General features: G+C 44.4%; 1 protein-coding gene across 2 annotated transcripts; it reads left to right on the forward strand.

Moving 5' to 3' along the window:
- The first annotated feature begins 2,349 nt into the window (after positions 1 to 2,349).
- LOC124137239 (glutamate receptor ionotropic, delta-2-like) lies at positions 2,350 to 18,472 on the forward strand. Of its 2 annotated transcripts, XM_048392398.1 has the most exons (14): positions 2,350 to 3,246; positions 3,977 to 4,120; positions 4,694 to 4,945; positions 7,748 to 7,941; positions 8,078 to 8,239; positions 8,736 to 8,891; positions 9,455 to 9,670; positions 10,368 to 10,462; positions 10,963 to 11,053; positions 11,726 to 11,862; positions 12,539 to 12,780; positions 13,363 to 13,580; positions 16,895 to 17,145; positions 17,894 to 18,472. In XM_048392398.1, the coding sequence occupies exons 1-14, from the start codon at positions 3,159 to 3,161 to the stop codon at positions 18,198 to 18,200; spliced, it is 2,553 nt and encodes an 850-aa protein (XP_048248355.1). In that variant the 5' UTR covers positions 2,350 to 3,158; the 3' UTR covers positions 18,201 to 18,472. The 2 variants fall into 2 exon arrangements, with proteins under 2 accessions (XP_048248355.1, XP_048248356.1); XM_048392399.1 differs by lacking the exon at positions 9,455 to 9,670.
- The last annotated feature ends 2,836 nt before the right edge of the window (positions 18,473 to 21,308 follow it).

Below are 21,308 nucleotides of genomic sequence, written 5' to 3' on the forward strand. Positions count from 1 at the left end.
AAACAATTGCTTGATGACACTTTGTTAAATACCAACATTTAGTAGAAAATATGAATACACATCAAAGAAAAGTCGGAAAGGGTTGAACGAAGGGTTTCGCAAACACCTGGTGTTATCACTGATTTCAGCGACCCATTCATATAATTGTCATCACTGTTTTGTCTTTAACGCCCTGTAGAATCTGTTCGGCGGATAATCGAGACTGGTTATTCTCTCGCGTTACGTATTTACACACCTGTCAATATTACACCTACATCATAGCCAGGATCAGGGACATGGAGAACACACAACGACCAATGACGCCGGATGCGACGACAAACAAGCAGCCAGGTCACACGTCAGTGTCCATCTGATTCTAAGATATCTTAGAACAAATGCCAATCTCTCACAATTACTTTGCTTTTGTACCCCTTGTGGTGTTTTATTGAGAAATAAGACGTTCTGACGATATATTTTACCACCGGGATTATTGTATTTTTGTTTAACAGAATTGATTGATCAGTACGACGCCCAGCATTTTGTTTGTTTCTTTGTTAATTTATTCAGAAAAATTCCAGCTATAGAGCCTCTTAATAATCATGTCTGGACCAGTAAAACCAAAGATTGATATTATGAGCAACGCCCCATGTCATCAGAGACTGAGGACACACACTCAATGAAGTTACCATGCCTGACAAGCATAGGTTTCTGGGGTTTCATAGGTTCGATCCCGGCCGCGTCATACCAAAAGACTTTTAAAGATGGTACTTGTTGTTCCCCTGCCTGGCGCTCGGCATTAAGGGGCTAAAACAACGACTGGTCGGCTCGGAGTCAGTATGATGTGTCTCAGTGGGGTGTTCATGTTAAACTGCGACGTGGCTTAGTGGGCTTTCGCTATAAAATCAGATTTGCTCCCTGAATGCACGTCGCTATATGAGCGCAATAATCCTGAACGTGACGTTAAACCCCTTTTCACCTCCCCTCCTTTGATACACACGCGAGTATTGGCATTGTTCGTATGGAAGCTCTGACTGACTGTTGTTATCTCGACGGCCGCCAGCTGTCGGGGCCATCACGGACTGTCCTGATTCACTCACAGATTACTCTCGTGTATAAAGTGTGTGTTTAACAGAATCGATTTATCGATACAAAATGAAGAGATTTGAGTTTCTACTTCCTATCGTGTGTATGTGTCATATGACGGCGGAGGGAACTGTGGTGTGTGGTTGGTGGAGTAGTATGTCTACCTAGACAGGGGAGGGAACTCCAGTGACGTCTGTGTGTGGTTGGTAGAGTAGTCTGTCTACCCAGACAGGGGAGGGGACTTCAGTGACGTCTGTGTGTGGTTGGTGGAGTAGTCTGTCTACCCAGACAGGGGAGGGGACTCCAGTGACGTCTGTGTGTGGTTGGTGGTGTAGTCTGTCTACCCAGACAGGGGAGGGACTCCAGTGACGTCTTTGTGTGGTTGGTAGAGTAGTCTGTCTACCCAGACAGGGGAGGGAACTCCAGTGACGTCTGTGGTGTGGTTGGTGGAGTAGTCTGTCTTCCTAGACATGGGAGGGAACTGCAGTGACGTCTTTGTGTGGTTGGTAGAGTAGTCTGTCTACCCAGACAGGGGAGGGAACTCCAGTGACGTCTGTGTGTGGTTGGTGGAGTAGTCTGTCTTCCTAGACAGGGGAGGGGACTCCAGTGACGGTTCTGTGTGGTTGGTGGAGTAGTCTGTCTACCCAGACAGGGGAGGGAACTCCAGTGACGTCTGTGTGTGGTTGGTGGAGTAGTCTGTCTACCCAGACAGGGGAGGGGACTCCAGTGACGTCTGTGTGTGGTTGGTGGTGTAGTCTGTCTACCCAGACAGGGGAGGGACTCCAGTGACGTCTGTGTGTGGTTGGTAGAGTAGTCTGTCTACCCAGACAGGGGAGGGAACTCCAGTGACGTCTGTGATGTGGTTGGTGGAGTAGTCTGTCTTCCTAGACAGGGGAGGGAACTGCAGTGACGTCTTTGTGTGGTAGGTAGAGTAGTCTGTCTACCCAGACAGGGGAGGGAACTCCAGTGACGTCTGTGTGTGGTTGGTGGAGTAGTCTGTCTTCCTAGACAGGGGAGGGGACTCCAGTGACGTCTGTGTGTGGTTGGTAGAGTAGTCTGTCTACCCAGACAGGGGAGGGAACTCCAATGACGTCTGTGTGTGGTTGGTAGAGTAGTCTGTCTACCCAGACAGGGTAGGGAACTCCAATGACGTCTGTGTGTGGTTGGTAGAGTAGTCTGTCTACCTAGTCATGGGAGGGAACTCCAATGACGTCTGTGTGTGGTTGGTAGAGTAGTCTGTCTACCTAGACATGGGAGGGACTCCAGTGACGTCTTTGTGTGGTTGGTAGAGTAGTCTGTCTACCTAGACAGGTGAGGGGACTCCAGTGACGTCTGTGTGTTGTTGGTAGAATAGTCTGTCTTCCTAAACAGGGGAGGGGACTCCAGTGACGTCTGTGTGTGGTTGGTAGAGTAGTCTGTCTACCTAGACATGGGAGGGACTCCAGTGACGTCTGTGTGTGGTTGGTGGAGTAGTCTGTCTACCCAGACAGATATGCGACTGGGGACAGTGCTAGTTGATTCTTTTGTAGACTGGATGAGTTCAGCCTTGGGAGTTTTCTTGAAATATTTTAAAAACATTAGCAAAGCATCCGCTGAGAGCGAATTTATATAATTCAGAAAAGTAATTTCCAATAATATAATTAAGTGATTTTTATCTTCCCATTTTATACTACTGCGGTTAAATATCCACGCAGTGCCATGATATAGACAATGGTAAAAGCCTGCTACCTGTAGTGGACGTCCTGCTGTGTATGAAGGTAGCATGTCCTGTTGACACAGACAACGGATGTACTGGTTATTTTGACATCCCAGTACCTTACTGACAGATTCTCATGCAAACCTAGAGGCATTGGCAGCAGTGTCTTGAAATTGATCCCGAGGGAGCTGATTGTTAATGATGATAGCGCCGCTCCGGCACCGATTCCTTCCATTGATCCGTGTACGGGATTGATTTACCTGAGAGAGCAGGTTGCCCTTGTCGCTAAATTACAGGTAGATGGGGACGATAACCGACAACACTCAGCCTCTCTCGCACGTTCTCTCCAACACACCGACAGTCATGCTTCAACACAGCTTGAATGACTAGATAGGCAGCTATGGCGACATCAGACGCGCACGTGAACGGTTTGGCGGTGGTCAGTTTAGCCTACCTGGTGTCCAGTCTGACCGGTGCTGTAAACATCGGTAAGTAACAACTAACCTGTGTCAACACTTAAGTACATGTTCTATGTACAGAATACATAGTTGGGTTTGACAATTAGTGATGTATTAGTACTGGATGATCAGCCAGGTAGGTATAGTGTGGGTACGGCTGGCAGAAGGGAGATTGGGGAACCATGCTTAAACGTACAGTATCTAGGTTCAAACAGAGGGGGCAGTGAACACTACTAAGATTTTCACACAGGTATGTTGTCGGAAGATCGTCATGATTTACGTGACATTTAGATGTAATGTTTCTTTACGGCGATAATGTGTTTCTGTTTTGGAATAATGTTTCAGTGTACAGCTGAATATATATTTGCAAGGGAAATCTGAATGATGTTAACCCTCAACCAATTCACTGAATGCTTTATATTTTGTTTCTTATGAGAAGGTGGCTACGTATATAATATTAAGTGAGCGAGTGAGTATGGTTTTAAGCCGCTTTTAGCAATAGTACAGCAACTTCACGGCGGGGGTGCTAAATATGGGTTTACACATTGTACACATTGTGAAGACGCATAAGGCTACGCCAACGCTCCTGATGACGTAAAGTAAAAGCAGAGAGGAAGCGCCATTGATAGTCGGGTTCGAACATTTCAAATATCGAACCATATACAATTATTTCTGGAAACGATTCTGTCTTTGTTATCGGGAACATTTTATCTCAGTGCCCGAAGAACCGTGTGTTTCGTTAGTCTTGGTTGTATTATAGGATTCATCTACCACGAATCTTACAACGCCAGCATGGTCCTGTCGACGACACTGCCCTTCATCGCCGCCAACGATGCATCATCCGTTGTAGGTATAGTGGAGATACGTCTGGCAGATGGGGACTCAGTGGCCATCATGCATGAAGGTACAGTACTTTCTTTGTTGTTTAAAGCCGCACTCAGCAATATTCAGCCATATGACGGCGGTCTGTAAATAATCGAGTCTGGACCAGACAATCCAGTGACTGACATCATGAGCATCGATCCACTCAATTGGGATACGATGACGTGCATCAATCAAGAGACGAATAACGGGATTGGGTGGTCAGGCTCGATGACTTGGTTGAGGCATGTCACCGTATCCCAATTGCGTAGGTCGATGCTAATGATGTCAATCACTGGGTTGTCTGGTCCAGACTCGATTACTTACAGACCGCCGTCTTATATATTGCTGAGTGCGGCGTTAAACAACAGACAAATGTTGGATGTGGCATACATAGTGAGGGAGGAAAGCTTTTGCATTACCGTTACCAAAACATGTTTTTGCTCATTGATTTCGTAATGTCTCAAAATAGATATTTGCACTGTGTCTCGTATGGTACCATGTTTAGCTTGTGTGTCTTCAATCGGTTCAATTCTTAAATGACATATTGATCCCATAGCCAATGTCGTTATGTGTGGCTGTTGCTACACTAATTGAATTGCTTCTCTAATTTCAGTTTGTGAAGAAGTTCAGAATAACACTGTAGGGTTCGTGGTTGTCTCCCCCTGCCGCCTGCTGACCCTACTAGAGGTCGCTGTGGGTCGTCTCGATGTTCCTGTTCTCGGTGTTCACACTGACCCCTGCCACCACAGGGTCACGGTACCCTCCTCCTTCCGTGTACAGCCTCCCTCGGAGTACCGCCATAACGCCATCACCAGCCTCGTGCTGGCCGAGGGATTTGTACAGGTCGCCATACTTACAGATGTGTGTAAGTAACGTATTCCCACGTGTATGTAAGTAACGTGTTCTCATAGATGTGTGTATGTAACGTATTCCCACGTGTGTGTAAGTAACGTGTTCTCATAGATGTGTGTAAGTAACGTATTCCCACGTGTATGTAAGTAACGTGTTCTCATAGATGTGTGTATGTAACGTATTCCCACGCGTATGTAAGTAACGTGTTCTCACAGATGTGTGTAAGTAACGTATTCCCACGTGTATGTAAGTAACGTGTTCTCATAGATGTGTGTATGTAACGTATTCCCACGTGTGTGTAAGTAACGTGTTCTCACAGATGTGTGTAAGTAACGTATTCCCACGTGTATGTAAGTAACGTGTTCTCATAGATGTGTGTATGTAACGTATTCCCACGTGTATGTAAGTAACGTGTTCTCACAGATGTGTGTAAGTAACGTATTCCCACGTGTATGTAAGTAACGTGTTCTCACAGATGTGTGTAAGTAACGTATTCCCACGTGTGTGTAAGTAACGTGTTCTCATAGATGTGTGTAAGTAACGTATTCCCACGTGTATGTAAGTAACGTGTTCTCACAGATGTGTGTAAGTAACGTATTCCCACGTGTATATAAGTAACGTGTTCTCATAGATGTGTGTAAGTAACGTATTCCCACGTGTATGTAAGTAACGTGTTCTCATAGATGTGTGTAAGTAACGTATTCCCACGTGTATGTAAGTAACGCGTTCTCACAGATGTGTGTAAGTAACGTATTCCCACGTGTATGTAAGTAACGTGTTCTCATAGATGTGTGTAAGTAACGTATTCCCACGTGTATGTAAATAACGTGTTCTCACAGATGTGTGTAAGTAACGTATTCCCACGTGTATGTAAGTAACGTGTTCTCATAGATGTGTGTAAGTAACGTATTCCCACGTGTATGTAAGTAACGTGTTCTCACAGATGTTTGTATGTAACGTATTCCCACGTGTATGTAAGTAACGTGTTCTCATAGATGTTTGTAAGTAACGTATTCTCACGTGTATGTAAGTAACGTGTTCTCATAGATGTGTGTAAGTAACGTATTCCCACGTGTATGTAAGTAACGTGTTCTCATAGATGTGTGTAAGTAACGTATTCCCACGTGTATGTAAGTAACGTGTTCTCATAGATGTGTGTTAGTAACGTATTCCCACGTGTATGTAAGTAACGTGTTCTCATAGATGTGTGTAAGTAACGTATTCCCACGTGTATGTAAATAACGTGTTCTCACAGATGTGTGTAAGTAACGTATTCCCACGTGTATGTAAGTAACGTGTTCTCATAGATGTGTGTAAGTAACGTATTCCCACGTGTATGTAAGTAACGTGTTCTCATAGATGTTTGTAAGTAACGTATTCTCACGTGTATGTAAGTAACGTGTTCTCATAGATGTGTGTAAGTAACGTATTCCCACGTGTATGTAAGTAACGTGTTCTCATAGATGTGTGTAAGTAACGTATTCCCACGTGTATGTAAGTAACGTGTTCTCATAGATGTGTGTAAGTAACGTATTCCCACGTGTATGTAAGTAACGTGTCCTCAGAGATGTGTGTAAGTAACGCATTCCCACGTGTATGTACGTAACGTGTTCTCAGAGATGTGTGTAAGTAACGTATTCCCACGTGTGTGTAAGTAACTTGTTCTCACAGATGTGTGTAAGTAACGGATTCCCACGTGTGTGTAAGTAACGTGACCTCACAGATGAGAGTAAGTAACGTGTCCCCACCGACCCGTGTAAGTAACATGTCCTCACAGACCTGTGTAAGTAACGTGTCCTCACAGATGTGTATTAGTAACAGGTCACAGATGTTTGTACGTAACGTGACCCCACAGATGAGAGTAAGTAACGTGTCCTCACCGACCTGTGTAAGTAACTTGTCCTCACAGACCTGTGTAAGTAACGTGACCTCACAGATGAGAGTAAGTAACGTGTCCCCACCGACCTGTGTTAGTAACGTGTCCTCACAGACCTGTGTAAGTAACGTGTCCTCACAGACCTGTGTAAGTAAAGTGTCCTCACAGATGTGTGTTAGTAACGTGTCCTCACAGACCTGTGTAAGTAACGTGTCCTCACTGACCTGTGTAAGTAACGTGTCCTCACAGATGTGTGTAAGTAACGTGTCACAGATGTGTGTTAGTAACGTGTCCTCACAGACCTGTGTAAGTAACGTGTTCTTACAGACCTGTGTAAGTAACGTGTCCTCACAGATGTGTGTAAGTAACGTGTCCTCACAGATGTGTGTAAGTAACGTGTCCTCACAGACCTGTGTAAGTAACGTGTCCTCACAGATGTGTGCACGAAACGTGACCTCACAGATGTGCGTAAGTAACGTGTCCTCACAGACGTGTCTAAGTAACATGACCTCACAGACGTGTGTAAGTAACGTGTCCTCACAGACCTGTTTAAGTAACGTGTCCTCACAGACGTGTCTAAGTAACGTGACCTCACAGACGTGTGTAAGTAACGTGTCCTCACAGATGTGTGTTAGTAACGTGACCTCACAGACATGTGTTAGTAACGTGTCACAGAGGTGTGTAAGTAACGTGACCTCACAGATGTGTATAAGTAACGTGACCTCATGGATGTATGTAAGTAACGTGACCTCACAGATGTGTTTAAGTAACGTGACCTCACAGACGTGTCTAAGTAACGTGACCTCACAGACGTATGTAAGTAACGTGACCTCACAGATGTGTGTAAGTAACTGGTCATGACCGATGTGTGTAATCTGTGTGGTCTGTTGTCGAGAATTGTTCTATTATGACCACTACAATGTGACATTTATTTCCCAGCGGAGGCACAGGTCACACACTTCCGGTCCCTTCTCTCTGGTGTCTTTGTGGAGTCGTCCGTGACATATATGTTTGGAGGCTACAATGCACGCACTGCGACAGCACTGTTGTCAAGGGTTACAGAAAAAGGAGATACGCCGACGTGCCTCATCCTGATGCTAGGGGAGCAATCGCTGAAGGAAGTGTCTCGTCTTGTAAGCTTCACAGTTTATCATTACCATACAAGGAATATTATTTCAACTCGTGTTTTTTCATCTGTTCCAGTTATTTAATACTTTGTTATGAGCATGACATGAAATAGTTATTCCTTTTCGTTCTAATGCCGTTCAGCTGAGCACCACTGAAGACGACTTTGAGGACATCATTGCCATAGTTGTACCGTCTTCAGCTGTCAGCTCCACACACGGACTGGAAGGTTTCGCTGAGTTCCACGACGTCCTCTACATATCTGCAGCCAGGCCTAACTTTCCCAGCGATGTCAAGTGCTTGAATGTAGGCTCAATCTCATTTTTATAAAAAAAACAGACTCTTTAATTGAAACCCTTTGAATTAGCCATGCGGAACGGGAGCCTCATCTTCCATCTTCATCTATTTATGCAAGCACGTAATCTGAGTGTGAATAGTCAAAATAAGTTCGTTAGTTTTTTTTAATAAAACAAGTTACCGAGCCTGACAACCCACTCCGTATCAAAATTCTGCGTTCCTATTCCAGTCCGGAATCCCAACGAGTATTTGCGGTGTCCAGGCTGATTTAGTGTAACATCGTACCCAAATGATACTCACACTGTGTATCACTGGTGGACCGAATTATCTGACCTGTTTGCAATCTGTCTTAATATGATCAGTAGGAATAAGTTCACAGAGCCTTAAAATCCATTTAACACACTCGTGGAACTGCATGTTGTTTGTTGTATACCACATGTATTGTATACAGTTAATTAGATCTACTATATTTTCTGCCTCCTTCTCCTTCTACAACTAATGGTAGACTACAGATGCACACGTGGCGGACTCCTTCATGGCCCTTTCAACGGCGATCAACGTCAACGTGGCAACGGCAGACAACGTCACCACCAAGCGGTGCGGAGACAGCTACATCGGCGTATCGTCTGTGGCTCAACGGGTCACTCACAGCTTACGTCAGGTATATACAGAATCTTACCATATCAAGTGAAAATGATATTTATTACACAAAATAAGTCAGTATTTGTCTAAGCATTAAAGAAAACGATCAGTAGTTAATTATGTATTCAAAACAGATATATTTCGTATAGTTTACGTAACACATTTGGGCGGTGGGGTAGCCTAAAGGTCAAAGCTGTTCAAAGCTGTGGCCAGTCTTTCCGAAGACTCTGTTATTGGTGCCCCCTACCGTGGTATGCCTGGAATATTGCCAAAGACTGTCTGTAAGTAATCGAATCTAGACCAGACAATCAAGCGATTGACATCATGAGCATCGATCCACGCAAACGGGATACATTGGCATGCATCAACCAAGTCATCGAGCCTGATCATGACCACCCGATCCCGTTAATCGCCTCTTACGACAAGCATGGGTTGTTGAAGACCTATTCTACCCCGGATCTTCACGGGTCGTAACATTGGCGTGACGTAAGGTCTTGCAACGGCAAGGGTACATACATGTCATAACCCACGCATCTGTTAAAGATGAAAACAATCAATGATTTATAACGTCATTAATTTCAGTTGGAAACAAACAGCACGCTTTTTGACAACAATGGACACAATCAGATGAGTTTTTACAACATCGATAGGTTGCGGTACGAGAACAATACTTTGACGTCACAGCATGTGGCCACGTGGTCGAGGAGGGGTGGACTGGACGTCCCTGGGGGTACTGAATTGTTCCGCCAGAGTACCAAAGGTCTTGGGAACATCACACTGAGGGTGGGCACAAACGGGGTAAGGTCGCCGGCTTTCTTGAAGTCGGTTCCAAAAGTCATTTTATTATCAGCCATCAGTATGTATATTTCTTGCAAGACGTCATCTTCCCGATTTCGGAAAGGGTGGAAACTGGACTTTTATAGTTAACTCCCTTACCAAGGGAAAATGGCAAGATGTGTACGATGTGGCACGGGTGGCCCAGTCGTCAAAGGCGCCGCGATTCGCTGTGCAGAGTTGCGTCCCTTGGGCACGCCAGAAACCTATGATTGTGGGTTCGAATCCCGGTTCGTCCCGATTATGTTTCTAGGTTTGTCAGCACCATACCCGTGCTCGTGGGTTTCACCGAAGTGGTCCACATCTGAGACCTGCATCACTTCGGGCTTTCCTCCCACATTAAGCTGACACGCCGTGATATAACTGGAATACTGTTAAAAGCGGCGTTAAACCAAACTCACTCACTCACTCTAAATATAGGCTAAATAAAGGCTTAATATCGGCTAAATAAATGAGGAATGTTTAAAGAATAATATAAAAATCAGAGATATATTTTTCTTCCTCACTGCATACCTTTTTTTTAAACAGTGTTTCAAATGTTATTTTGTTTGTTTATTGGTTGAAGGTTATGGTGAACACTACTTACAGGACATAGCACTAAAATGGAGACTGGTCCAACCTAGAGGGATACCAGTGTGACGCTTTCTATTCTCTGCTCCAGGCCGCACCGTTCGTGATGAAGCTGCCTAACAACACGGGCTGGGAGGGTTTCTGTGTCGACATCTTGGACGAGCTGGCGGCGAGGCTCAACTTCAGGTATGCTCTGCTTATTGGTAATGGGTGAGTGAGTTTAGGTTGACGCCGATTTAGCAGTATTCCAGCCATTACACGTCGGGAACACTGTGGAGTGGATTTACACATTGTGTCCATAGGGGAAATCGAATTTGGTCTTCGGTGTAGCGACGCTATCGCTAGCAATGACTTATTCGACTAACCCAACTTAAACGACTTACCCCATTTACTCGACTTACACGACTTACTCGACTTGCCCGACTTACACGACTTACCCAACTTACTCGACTTACTAGACTAACTCCACTTACCCGACTTACCTAACTAACCCGTCTTACTCGACTTACACAACTTACTCGACTTACCCGACTTACTTGACTTATCCGACTTACTCGACTAACACGACTAACCCGACTTACCCAACTTACTTAACTTACATGACTTACTCGACTTACTCGACTTACCCGACGCTCCTCTGCTATGTAGATGTTCCAAAGAGCTTCATATTCAATCCTCGTCTGTAGGTACGAGCTGATACAGTCTCCTGACGAGTTCTGGGGCACGGTGGATGAAGACGGCAACTGGAACGGTGTGGTGGAGATGACGAGGAAGAGGGTTTGTGCTTCCATTGTGTAACACGCATGTCTTATGAAAGATTTCATTAGCCATCCAAGTCAAAGTGACATCCAGTGACGACTGTTAGCTTTTCTTTAGGAACCGACCATTTGATAATCTGGGTTCGGTTCTTTTTAAAAAAAATTAATAATTTTGTCTCACAAAAATAATGGTTCACCGAAGATGCTTGTTGTTCTTAAAATATGTATTGTGGTTTCCCCAAAAGTGTATGTCTTGATGTAATGACAGAATTTTTATTATCAAATCTTCAGGATTGTTTGTTTGTTTACTGTGGTTTAACACCGCACTCAGCAATATTCCAGCCATATGACGGCGGTCTGTAAATAATCGAGTCTGGAACCGACAATCCAGTGATTGACATCATAAGCATTGATCTACGCAATTAGGGAAACGATGACATGCTTCACACCAAGTCAGCGAGCCTGACCACCCGATCCCGTTAGTCACCTCTTACGACAAGCATAGTCGCCTATTACAGCAAGCATGGGTTGCTGAAGACCTATTCTGCTCCGGATCTTCAAAGATCTAACTCTCCAGGTAAATTCTTTGGTTTTGCGTCAGTCAAATAGCAACAAAGTGTGTAGTGTTGGAGTCGGGGATCGCATAAGGAGGTCCTCTGTCACACCTCACTTTGTCTTCTTGTGTCTGCAGTCTGTTCACCTGGGTATCGGACCTATCACTCTGACGTCAGAGCGGGAGAGGGTGATTGACTTCACCAAACCTTACATGGAGGAAGGGACGGGGATCATACTCAAGCGTTTCGAGGACAAAAGCAGCAAGATGTTCAGGTAACCAATTGTCTCATTTTGTCTGCTCCAGACCTGGACATTCAGTAAGAGGTCACAGTCAACAAAAATAGAAAATGTATTTTGCCCTGTGTCCTATAGTATCACAATTCACCGACTTCAAGATGATAAATCTGATTCACAGAACAGTCTGTTTGCTTGTTTGTCGTTTAACGCCGCAATATTCCAGCTATATCACGGCGGTCTGTAAATAATCGAGTCTGGACCAGACAATCCAGTGATTAATAACATGAGCATCGATCCACGCAGTTGGGATACCATGACATGCATCAACCAAGTCAGCCAGCCTGACCACCCGAACCCGTTAGTCGCCTTTTACGGCAAGCATGGGTTGCTGAAGACCTATTCTATTGACCTATTGGCCAAATCGTCTAAGGCGCCGCGATTCGCTGTGCAGAGTTGCGTCCCTTGGGCATGCCAGAAACCTATGATTGTGGGTTCGAATCCCGGTTCGCCCCGATTATGTTTCTAGGTTTGTCAGCACCATACCGTGCTCGTGGGTTTCACCTAAGTGGTAAACGTTTGAGACCTGCATCACTTCGGGCTTTCCTCCCACATTAAGCTGACACGCCGTGATATAACTGGAATACTGTTAAAAGCGGCGTCGAAACATCAACGTCATAAGAAACAGTGGTATGATTCGGTGGTGGTGCTCCAGGGTGTTCAAGCCGTTCACTGAGAGCGTGTGGCTGTCCGTGGCGGGGGCCGTGCTGGTGGTGGGCTTCACGCTGGCCCTGGTCAATCACCTCAGCCCCGTCCAGCAGCAGCAGCAGGAGGAGGAGGAGCAGGAGGAGGGAGAGCAGCAGCAGGAGGAGCAGGAGGGAGAGGGCAAGAGGAGGAGGAGAGGCACCAGCGCGTCAGACAACATCTGGATAGTGTACAAATCCTACATGGAGCAAGGTGACCGGAGGGGTGCAGCACCGTCACACACAGACCAGCTAACTATCAAATAAAAACACCTCATTATGTTAAGGATTTTTATTTATACCTTGATTAATAGACGTTTATATTGATATTTATTTGACAAGAACGGTAGCGTTAGAATTTTCATGTTGGTATCTCGGTCGTAAGACTTAGTGATGAATGAGTTGGATGTCGTCGATTTGAACAGTATTTCATTTATTCTATGGTGTGTTGTAGACGATTTTTGTGAAACCAATTAGCAAAGGTATTGTGCTGTCAAATCAAAGATTATAACTGCGACGAATGTGGGATTCGAACCCACGATCAATTTCTCGCGTCGTATCAGACAACAAGGTTATCCGAATCCCCTCTGTCACTTGAGAAGGAGCAGAGTCCTGAAACTAACGAAGTGACAAAGTGTCTAATGCTCACCAATCACTGTGACGATATGTTGGGTAGTGCCCTGTAGCTTTCATTAGACAGCAGTTACAAGATCCAAGTTTGCAGCTATGGGTACCTTTGTTTTAACATGGAGAATACTCATTTTCTCACATGTCTGTTCCCTCTTTCCCTCATCAGGTTCTGAGATAGCCCCACCCAACATCTCGGGGCGGTTCATCCTGGGGTTCTGGTGGGTGTTCACTATACTCATGGTGGCCTCCTACAAGGCCAACCTCGTCGCCTTCCTCACCGTCAACTTCGTGGGCAAACCCATCAGGAACATCGGCGACCTCGCTGATCAGACCGCCGTAAAGCCCCTGGTCAAACAGGGCTCCAGTCTGTACCAGGAACTCCAGGTACCGACGCTTACCTTGTCTCAGCACCACGAGTAGTTCGTATTCCAGTAAGCCCAGACTGTTCTTATTTCCTGGGTTAAGGATTGTTTTAGTGACAAGACATAGCTCTTGGCTGACGATTTTTTGTTGTTGATAACTTGTTCACACTGATTTGGTTTGGTCAACACCTATAAGGTTGCATTTGCGGAGTGAAACAATAGACTAAGTGTTTTGTGTTTGTTTGTTTGTTTGTTAGTTGTTTAAGGCCGCTTTCAGCAATATTCCAGCTATGTGACGGTGGTTTGTAAAATAATCGAGTCTGGACCAGACAATCCTGTGATTGATATCATGAACATCGATCAACGCAATTGGGATACGATGACATGCATCAACCAAGTCAGCGAGCCTAACCACCCGGTTCCGTTAGTCGCCTGTTACGACAAGCGTAGTCGCCTTTTACGGCATGCCTGGGTTGCTGAAGACCTATTCTTCCCCGGATCTTCACGGGTCAAGTGCTTTGTGTTTCGTTTGTTTGTTGTTTACGCCGCGCTCAGCAATATTCCAGCTTTATGACGGCGGTCTGTAAATAAGCGAGTCTGGACCAGATAGTCCAGTGATTGACATCATGAGCATCGATCCACGCAATGGGGATACGATGACATGTATCAACCAAGTCAGCGAGCCTGACCATCCGATCCCGTTAGTAGCTTCTTGCGACAAGCATAGTCGCCTTTTACAGCAAGCATGGGTTGCTGAAGACCTATTATACCCCGATCTTCACAGGTCAAACGCTTTGTGAAGGGTGCCACCGGTGGGAACAGTATACGCTCACCTTTTCGTGAACACCTTGTGTCATAACTGTTTGACAGTGTTTCATACACACATGCTCATGATATAGTAGAATCGTACAATCGACTCCACCAGAGATTTCTTATGAATATGGAAAGGGTTTTGTCGCTTTTATTTCATTTTTTTACCTCTACCCTTTTGTTGGCATCGAAGGAATCTTGTCTATAATGAGTAATGATGCACTTCACTGACTGACTGAGTACACAACTGTTGCGACGCGTTGTGTTGTATTCCAGCGATATGACGTCGGGGAAATCCATGAATGGGTTTCACAAGTTGCACCTATGTTGGAAATCAAACTCGGCCTGACGAGCGAACTCTGTACCACTAGGCTGTGGCCTTATGGTTATTGGATCGTGTTTGTAAATTACCTGTTTTTAAAACAGAGTGAGTGAGTGAGTGACTATGGTTTTACGCCGCTTTTAGCAATTTTCCAGCAATATCACGGCGGAGGACACAAGTAATGGGCTTCACACATTGATCCCATGGCTGGAATCGAACCCGGGTCTTCGGCGTGACGAGCGAACGCTTTAACCACTAGGCTACCCGACCGCCCTTTTAAAATAGGGAAACGCGAACATATTCTATAAGCTAGCAACAGTTTAGTACCACTCCCGAGTCAAGTGATACAATGTGTAGATATCAGTATTGTTGTTCGTGTCAAAATGTTGATCGGAAACAGACTGTTGCCTGAGTTAATGTTGTGTGGCGGCAATACATCAATGGGTCAATCAAGTGTTCAGTATAGGTGGTAGCTGGTAATATTCTCCTGTTGTGACAGTGTGAAACAAACATGCAGTATCGATTTCATCATATGTTATAAATAACACTTACTGTATAGCCGTCACACCCGACGGTGTTGAATAAGTGCTGGTATTGACAACATATATCACGTGCGTCAGGGCCGTGGATTATTTACACATCATGGATTTCGAGTCAGTTCGGAAGTTGATTTGTTTCGTTATATAAGACAGCTACGCGATAAATCGCAAAGAACAACGGCGAGCGTAGCGTGGATTGTTTAGATGATAAATACTATGTGTGTGTCTATTTCCGGGATTTTATCGAGTATTTGCATCTTGGAAATTCATCTAGAGACCCGAAAGCGTTAACTTGAGGGGCTCGAATGAAAATTTCCAAGATGCAAATACACGATAAAATCCCGGAAATAGACACACAAATAGTATTTATCGATATTGTAAACCTATTGTTTTATTTAGAAAAAAACATGCGCACACTTTAACACCTCGTACTTACTCACCCTTTGCTTTCGCTTGGTTCGGGGAATGCAATTCATATTTTCACCCTTTGACATTTGGTCATGTGACTCAAATTAGCCAATCACAACACAGAACACGGTTTACAATTCACGATAAAACATTGTTCTATTATGACGGCATTGCTTGAGATTCGAGCATGCGCTCGCAAATTGATGACGTCGTAAATTGGACGACGTTATTGTTGAGAGGGAAGTGTCGGGTGAGCTGTTCCCGGAAGATGTAACTCGGCAACGCAGATAAACGCAATGGCCGCACGATCGCATCCAAAAGTCGGCGAAATATGACAATCGGTATTAGATGAAAAGGTACAGACAATCGACATGAAAATACTGAGAATATCCGTGAACTACCAAACTAAAGCCCCTGTTCACAAAATGGACTTGTCCGACATTTCCGAGATTGGGTTGTATTCTGGGAGTCATCATTATTTAAATACGAGAAAATATTTTCATGAAGCTTGTACAATTTATTAACATCCTTAAGCGGCTATACAAAATGTTCATGTCTCATAAAAGAAGTAAACGACTCGTTGTCGTTGTCTGTCGTACAATAAAACACTGCAGGGAGAAGCAGGCGCAGCCCCTCCTTGTGTATTCTCCCTGTAGTGTTTTATTTTACGATAAACAACTCCCACTCGTCGTATATTTCTTATATAAACCGTGACACCTCGCCGCCGTGAGACATGGCATTACGCTAATGACACAAGTTAATTTGCATATAATGTGACTTGACTTTTCTCTTGATTGTAAATAAAAGCGCAATTCTAAAATTGAACACCCCTGCCTTGAGGAGATTTCAGTGCGATTTACGAAAAGCATAATGATGTAGAAATTCTACTACTAAAGGGACAGTGAGGAATAGTGTTAATAGACAATTTATATATTCACATCAAAATGACCGTATCGATATCTGTGCGTCGAACAAGCATTTACAAACATGGTAAAAAATTGTTTTTCACGTTTTTTGATATTTTCGCGGTGAAAGTTAACTATTTCATGACATATGTTAACTAATCGTATAGACTTTTCAAAAATGAAATTGTTGAAAAACACATGCAATTTGCTGAATGGACCCTGTTAGATGTGACGACTCATCACCTTTTTCTGACCTGTTGCAGATGTAGTAGGTTGACCACAAGGAACTGTTGGTATGACAGAGAGAAACAATATCACAAATAATATGTTATCAATGTGTTAATTGTTCCAGAAAGGAGAAACTGAGACTTTCCGGAAGTTGTGGGCAATGGTTAAAACAGCGCCATCTGTGAAGAACAATGACGAGGCACTCGATTTGGTTCTGACTGGTGACTATGCGCTGCTGACTGACCAATCACAGATTGAGTTTCTGCGTATGACAGACTGCGAGAATCTCATCTCTGGCGAGACTCTATCCAGTGTGGTGGATCTGGGGTTCATTGTTCCAGAATCATCCCCATTACTGGAGATCCTTTCCTTAAAGTAAGTGAGTGAGTGAGTGAGTGAGTATGGTTTTACGCCGCTTTTAGCAATATTCCAGCAATATCACGGCGGGGGACACCAGAAATGGGCTTCACACATTGTACCCATGTCGGGAATCGAACCCGGGTCTTCGGCGTGACGAGCGAACGCTTTAACCACTAGGCTACCCGACCGCCCTAAAGTAAGTGAGAGGACCAAGAGCGACCACAATCGAAATCCATTATAAGTGAGTAAGGGAGAGAGTATGATTTTACGCAGCTTTAAGCAATATTTCAGCAATATCACGGCGGGGGACACCAGAAATGGTCTTCACACATTGTACCCATGTCGGGAGTCAAAAGTAACCAGTGTTCATGGATAGTTGCCCAATTACCTGAGCCAGTTCCTTCAGTCGCGAGGGTCATCCTGATACTGATGATAGCCTGAGGTTCATCCAGTCATCACCATTCTTGAGTGAGTGAGTGGGGTAGAATAGGTCTTCAGCAACCCATGCTTGCCGTAAAAGGCGACTATACTTGTCGTAAGAGGCGACTAACGGGATCGGGTGGTCAGGCTCGCTGACTTGGTTGATGTATGTCATCGTATCCCTATTGAGTGGATCGATGCTCATGATATCAATCACTGGATTGTCTGGTCCAGACTCGATTATTTACAGACCGCCGCCATAGAGCTGCAATATTGCTGAGTGCAGCGTTAAAGAATAACCCCCCAAAATAATTCAATATTTGACTCTAAGTTTCTGTTGCAGTCTGATCCAGCTCCAGGAGGCGGGGCTGACCGAGAAGTGGCGACGCAAGTGGTGGTCATCCAGCGCCACGTGCCCCACGTCCAGCCAGGCCAGCACGGTCCAGAGCCTGGAGCTGGAGAGTACAAGTGGACCGTTTCTGGTTTTCGCCGGCTCCACCACCCTCTCCCTCCTCTGTCTGGGGGTGATGTGTGTGTACTTCAGGGTGGTGGGCAGAGGGAGGGTGTGTTGCAAATCAGATAGATCTGAAGGAACGCCGGAAACAGAGGCTAGCAGTTCCAGCGAGAAAAACACGACCGTGACGTTCTGATGACAAGTCTGTGCCAGCGCCGTACGGGAGTACTACAAACTGTCTTGTATGGTTCCATGGCGGGATACGAACCACGAACATTTGGATGAACATGGAATATACCTCATTCAAGTCCAATTGTGTTCTTTGCTACGCACTCAATGCATTATAAATGCATGTGTATCAACTTTCAAAACGTTTTACAGTAGACATGTGGAGGACATTTCCAAATCTGCCCCATCAGTGATAAAAATGATGTCCGATGCAATTCCCTATTTGGATTTGTATCATATGTTCCTGTTTTTGTTTAAAGGTGAACATTTGACTTGCCTTTGCGTGTGTTTTTCGCGATCACCTGGTATCATCACTTTTTGTCAGCGATTCATAAACACATGCTCATGGTATAGTCGGAATCGTACTTTATGCAGACATTTCTTTTGGATATGGAAAGGGTTTTGTCGCTTCATTTATTTGAAAGGGTGAGATTATACATACCCACACTGAGTCCTTAGAATACTGTTATTACATATATGAGTTCAATGAAGGTGAACTCAGTGGTAACAACCACCTTCACCAACATCCATGTTCGCAACATTAAGTACTGTGCGTGGTATGCTGTATAATTTCAAAATGTTATAAATTTCTTTGATGTGATCGGGGGCACGGGTGGCCCAGTCGTCTAGGGCGCCGCGATTCGCTGTGCAGAGTTGCGTCTCTTGGGCACGCCAGAAACCTATGATTGTGGGTTCGACTCCCGGTTCGCCCCGATTATGTTTCTAGGTTTGTCAGCACCATGCCCGTGCTCGTGGGTTTCACCGAAGTGGTTTACCTCTGAGACCTGCATCACTTCGGGCTTTCCCCCCACATTAAGCTGACACGCCGTGATATAACTGGAATACAGTTAAAAGCGGCGTTAAACCCAACTCACTCACTCAGTCTTGATGTGATCAGAATAGTTCAGTTTACAGTATATATACGGTTACACCTGTGAATAACATGCATGCAATGTATGTAATATATGTATTCAATGTCCGATGTTCTTGCCTGGAGTAGTTTCAAAATTGTAAAATGTACCATGTCAAAAATATATCGCCTTATTGCTGTAACACATCTTTTCTATTATTTTATTGAATTCTCAAGATGTTAGTGGTGTTTCCCGGCACCGCTGACCATTGGCTACCTGTGGTTACACCGTGGGAAGTCTTCTAGAAACAATCCCTTTCCAGGCCTGTCCAGATACAGTGAAATCTACATGTTCCATTTCACTCAGCCATACACCCCAATGAAAGGCATGCCGCTTGTTTCCATGTTTCATGAATTAATATGTTGCATGTATCTTTAACAACGATTGTTTAGATTATTAACATACACTTCGTCAACGAGTCTTGTCTTTATTGCTGCTGCTAACAGTTCAAATAATGTGTTCTAATAACATGTGAACAAGATAACACTTCCTCGCCCGTTGCTACTTGATAAACAAATGGAAAGTATCAAATATCTGCCACTCTCACTCTGTGTGTATGGTACTGGCCAGTGCGTGTATGGTACTGGCCAGTTTGTGTATGGTATTGGCCAGTGTGTGTATGGTACTGGCCAGTGTGTGTGTATGGTATTGGCCAGTGTTTGTATGGTACTGGCCAGTGTGTGTATGGTACCAGTGTCTGTATGGTACTGGCCAGTGTGTGTATGGTATTTGCCAGTGTGTGTATGGTACTGACCAGTGTGTGTATGGTACCAGTGTGTGTATGGTACTGACCAGTGTGTGTATGGTACTGACCAGTGTGTGTATGGTACTTGCCAGTGTGTGTTTGGTACCAGTGTGTGTATGGTATCAGTGTGAGTATGGTACTGCCCCAACATGTAAACAAAAATAGGTCCAGATCTGTAATCCATACCTAAATAAGTGACCAATACCTACATGAAACGTCCTGCTGATCATCTTCACACTGCCTGAACACGTCATATGACGCTGGTTGCTCTGTTCCTGGGGCTGACGGTGTTGTTGAATGCACGTTAAACACGTTTCCCTGTTTTAGATTAAGCGCTATACATGAGTGAGTGATTGAGTATGGTTTTACGCCGCTTTTAGCAATATTCCAGCAATATCACGACGGGGGACACCAGAAATGGGCTTCACACATTGTGCCCATGTCGGGTATCGAACCCGGGTCTTCAGCGTGACGATCGAACGCTTTAACCACTAGGCTACCCGACCGCCCCCGCTATACATGAAGTGTAAATAGTATTAGCATGCTTAGTAGTATGGTCCCATTTATTGCAGTTTTAGAGCAACCCAAGAGCTGTGAAGCAGCGCTGATAAGACCCGTATCGATAGAAGCGCGCAATTGATAGGGTTAAACCTTCATAAAAACTATAGTCTGGAAGGTAATTTAAGGTACCGACGTTTACTACAATATCTGAAAAACTATCGGACCTACTCCAGTCAAAGTTGGTATGAGATTATTAAACAGTCATACATAACTGGATATTACATTTAAAGACAACCGGTGCATGAATAAAAAATCTGTCTATTTAGCTATCACTATATTTCATCAACAACCAGACCTGTTCGTCACGGATGGAACGAGCATTCATTGAAACAGCCATCTGCATAATGCTACCCCTGCGTCACAGGGCCATATGACACAGTTGAACCAATCAACTCAACTCGAAACGCACGCACGAATACGGTGTTAGCGTTGGGCGTCTCAACGTGCGTGATTCCTGTCTGGTTGTTGATGAAATATAGTGATAGCTAAATAGACAGATTTTTTTTATTCATGCACCGATTGTCTTTAAATGTAATATCCAGTTATGTATGACTGTTTAATAATCTCATACCAACTTTGACTGGAGTAGGTCCAATAGTTTTTCAGATATTGTAGTAAACGTCGGTACCTTAAATAACCTCCCAGCCTATACTCATGCCTATCACAATGGATACCATGTGTGAACTTGCATAGCGATGGGATTACAGTAAAGTACGGTTATAACGAACTCAAAGGGACTACTAATTTTAGTTCGTTATAACCGTAGTTCGTTATAAGCATATATACAGCATAACTACAGCAACTAGTCGGGACCAAAAAGTAAGTTCGTTATATCCGTAAGTTCGTTATAAGCGTGTTC

This window comes from Haliotis rufescens, unplaced genomic scaffold, assembly GCF_023055435.1.
Source record: "Haliotis rufescens isolate VD_foot unplaced genomic scaffold, xgHalRufe1.0.p SCAF_11, whole genome shotgun sequence".
Taxonomy (NCBI): Eukaryota; Metazoa; Mollusca; class Gastropoda; order Lepetellida; family Haliotidae; genus Haliotis; species Haliotis rufescens.

What these genes read in the sequence shown, in the direction of transcription:
- LOC124137239 (XM_048392398.1), top strand. Translation starts at nt 3,159, where the DNA reads ATGGCGACATCAGACGCGCACGTGAACGGTTTGGCGGTGGTCAGTTTA. An exon ending in GCGATGTCAAGTGCTTGAAT is followed by an intron (nt 8,240 to 8,735) that starts GTAGGCTCAATC and finishes AACTAATGGTAG; the next exon opens with ACTACAGATGCACACGTGGC. An exon ending in TCACTCACAGCTTACGTCAG is followed by an intron (nt 8,892 to 9,454) that starts GTATATACAGAA and finishes CATTAATTTCAG; the next exon opens with TTGGAAACAAACAGCACGCT.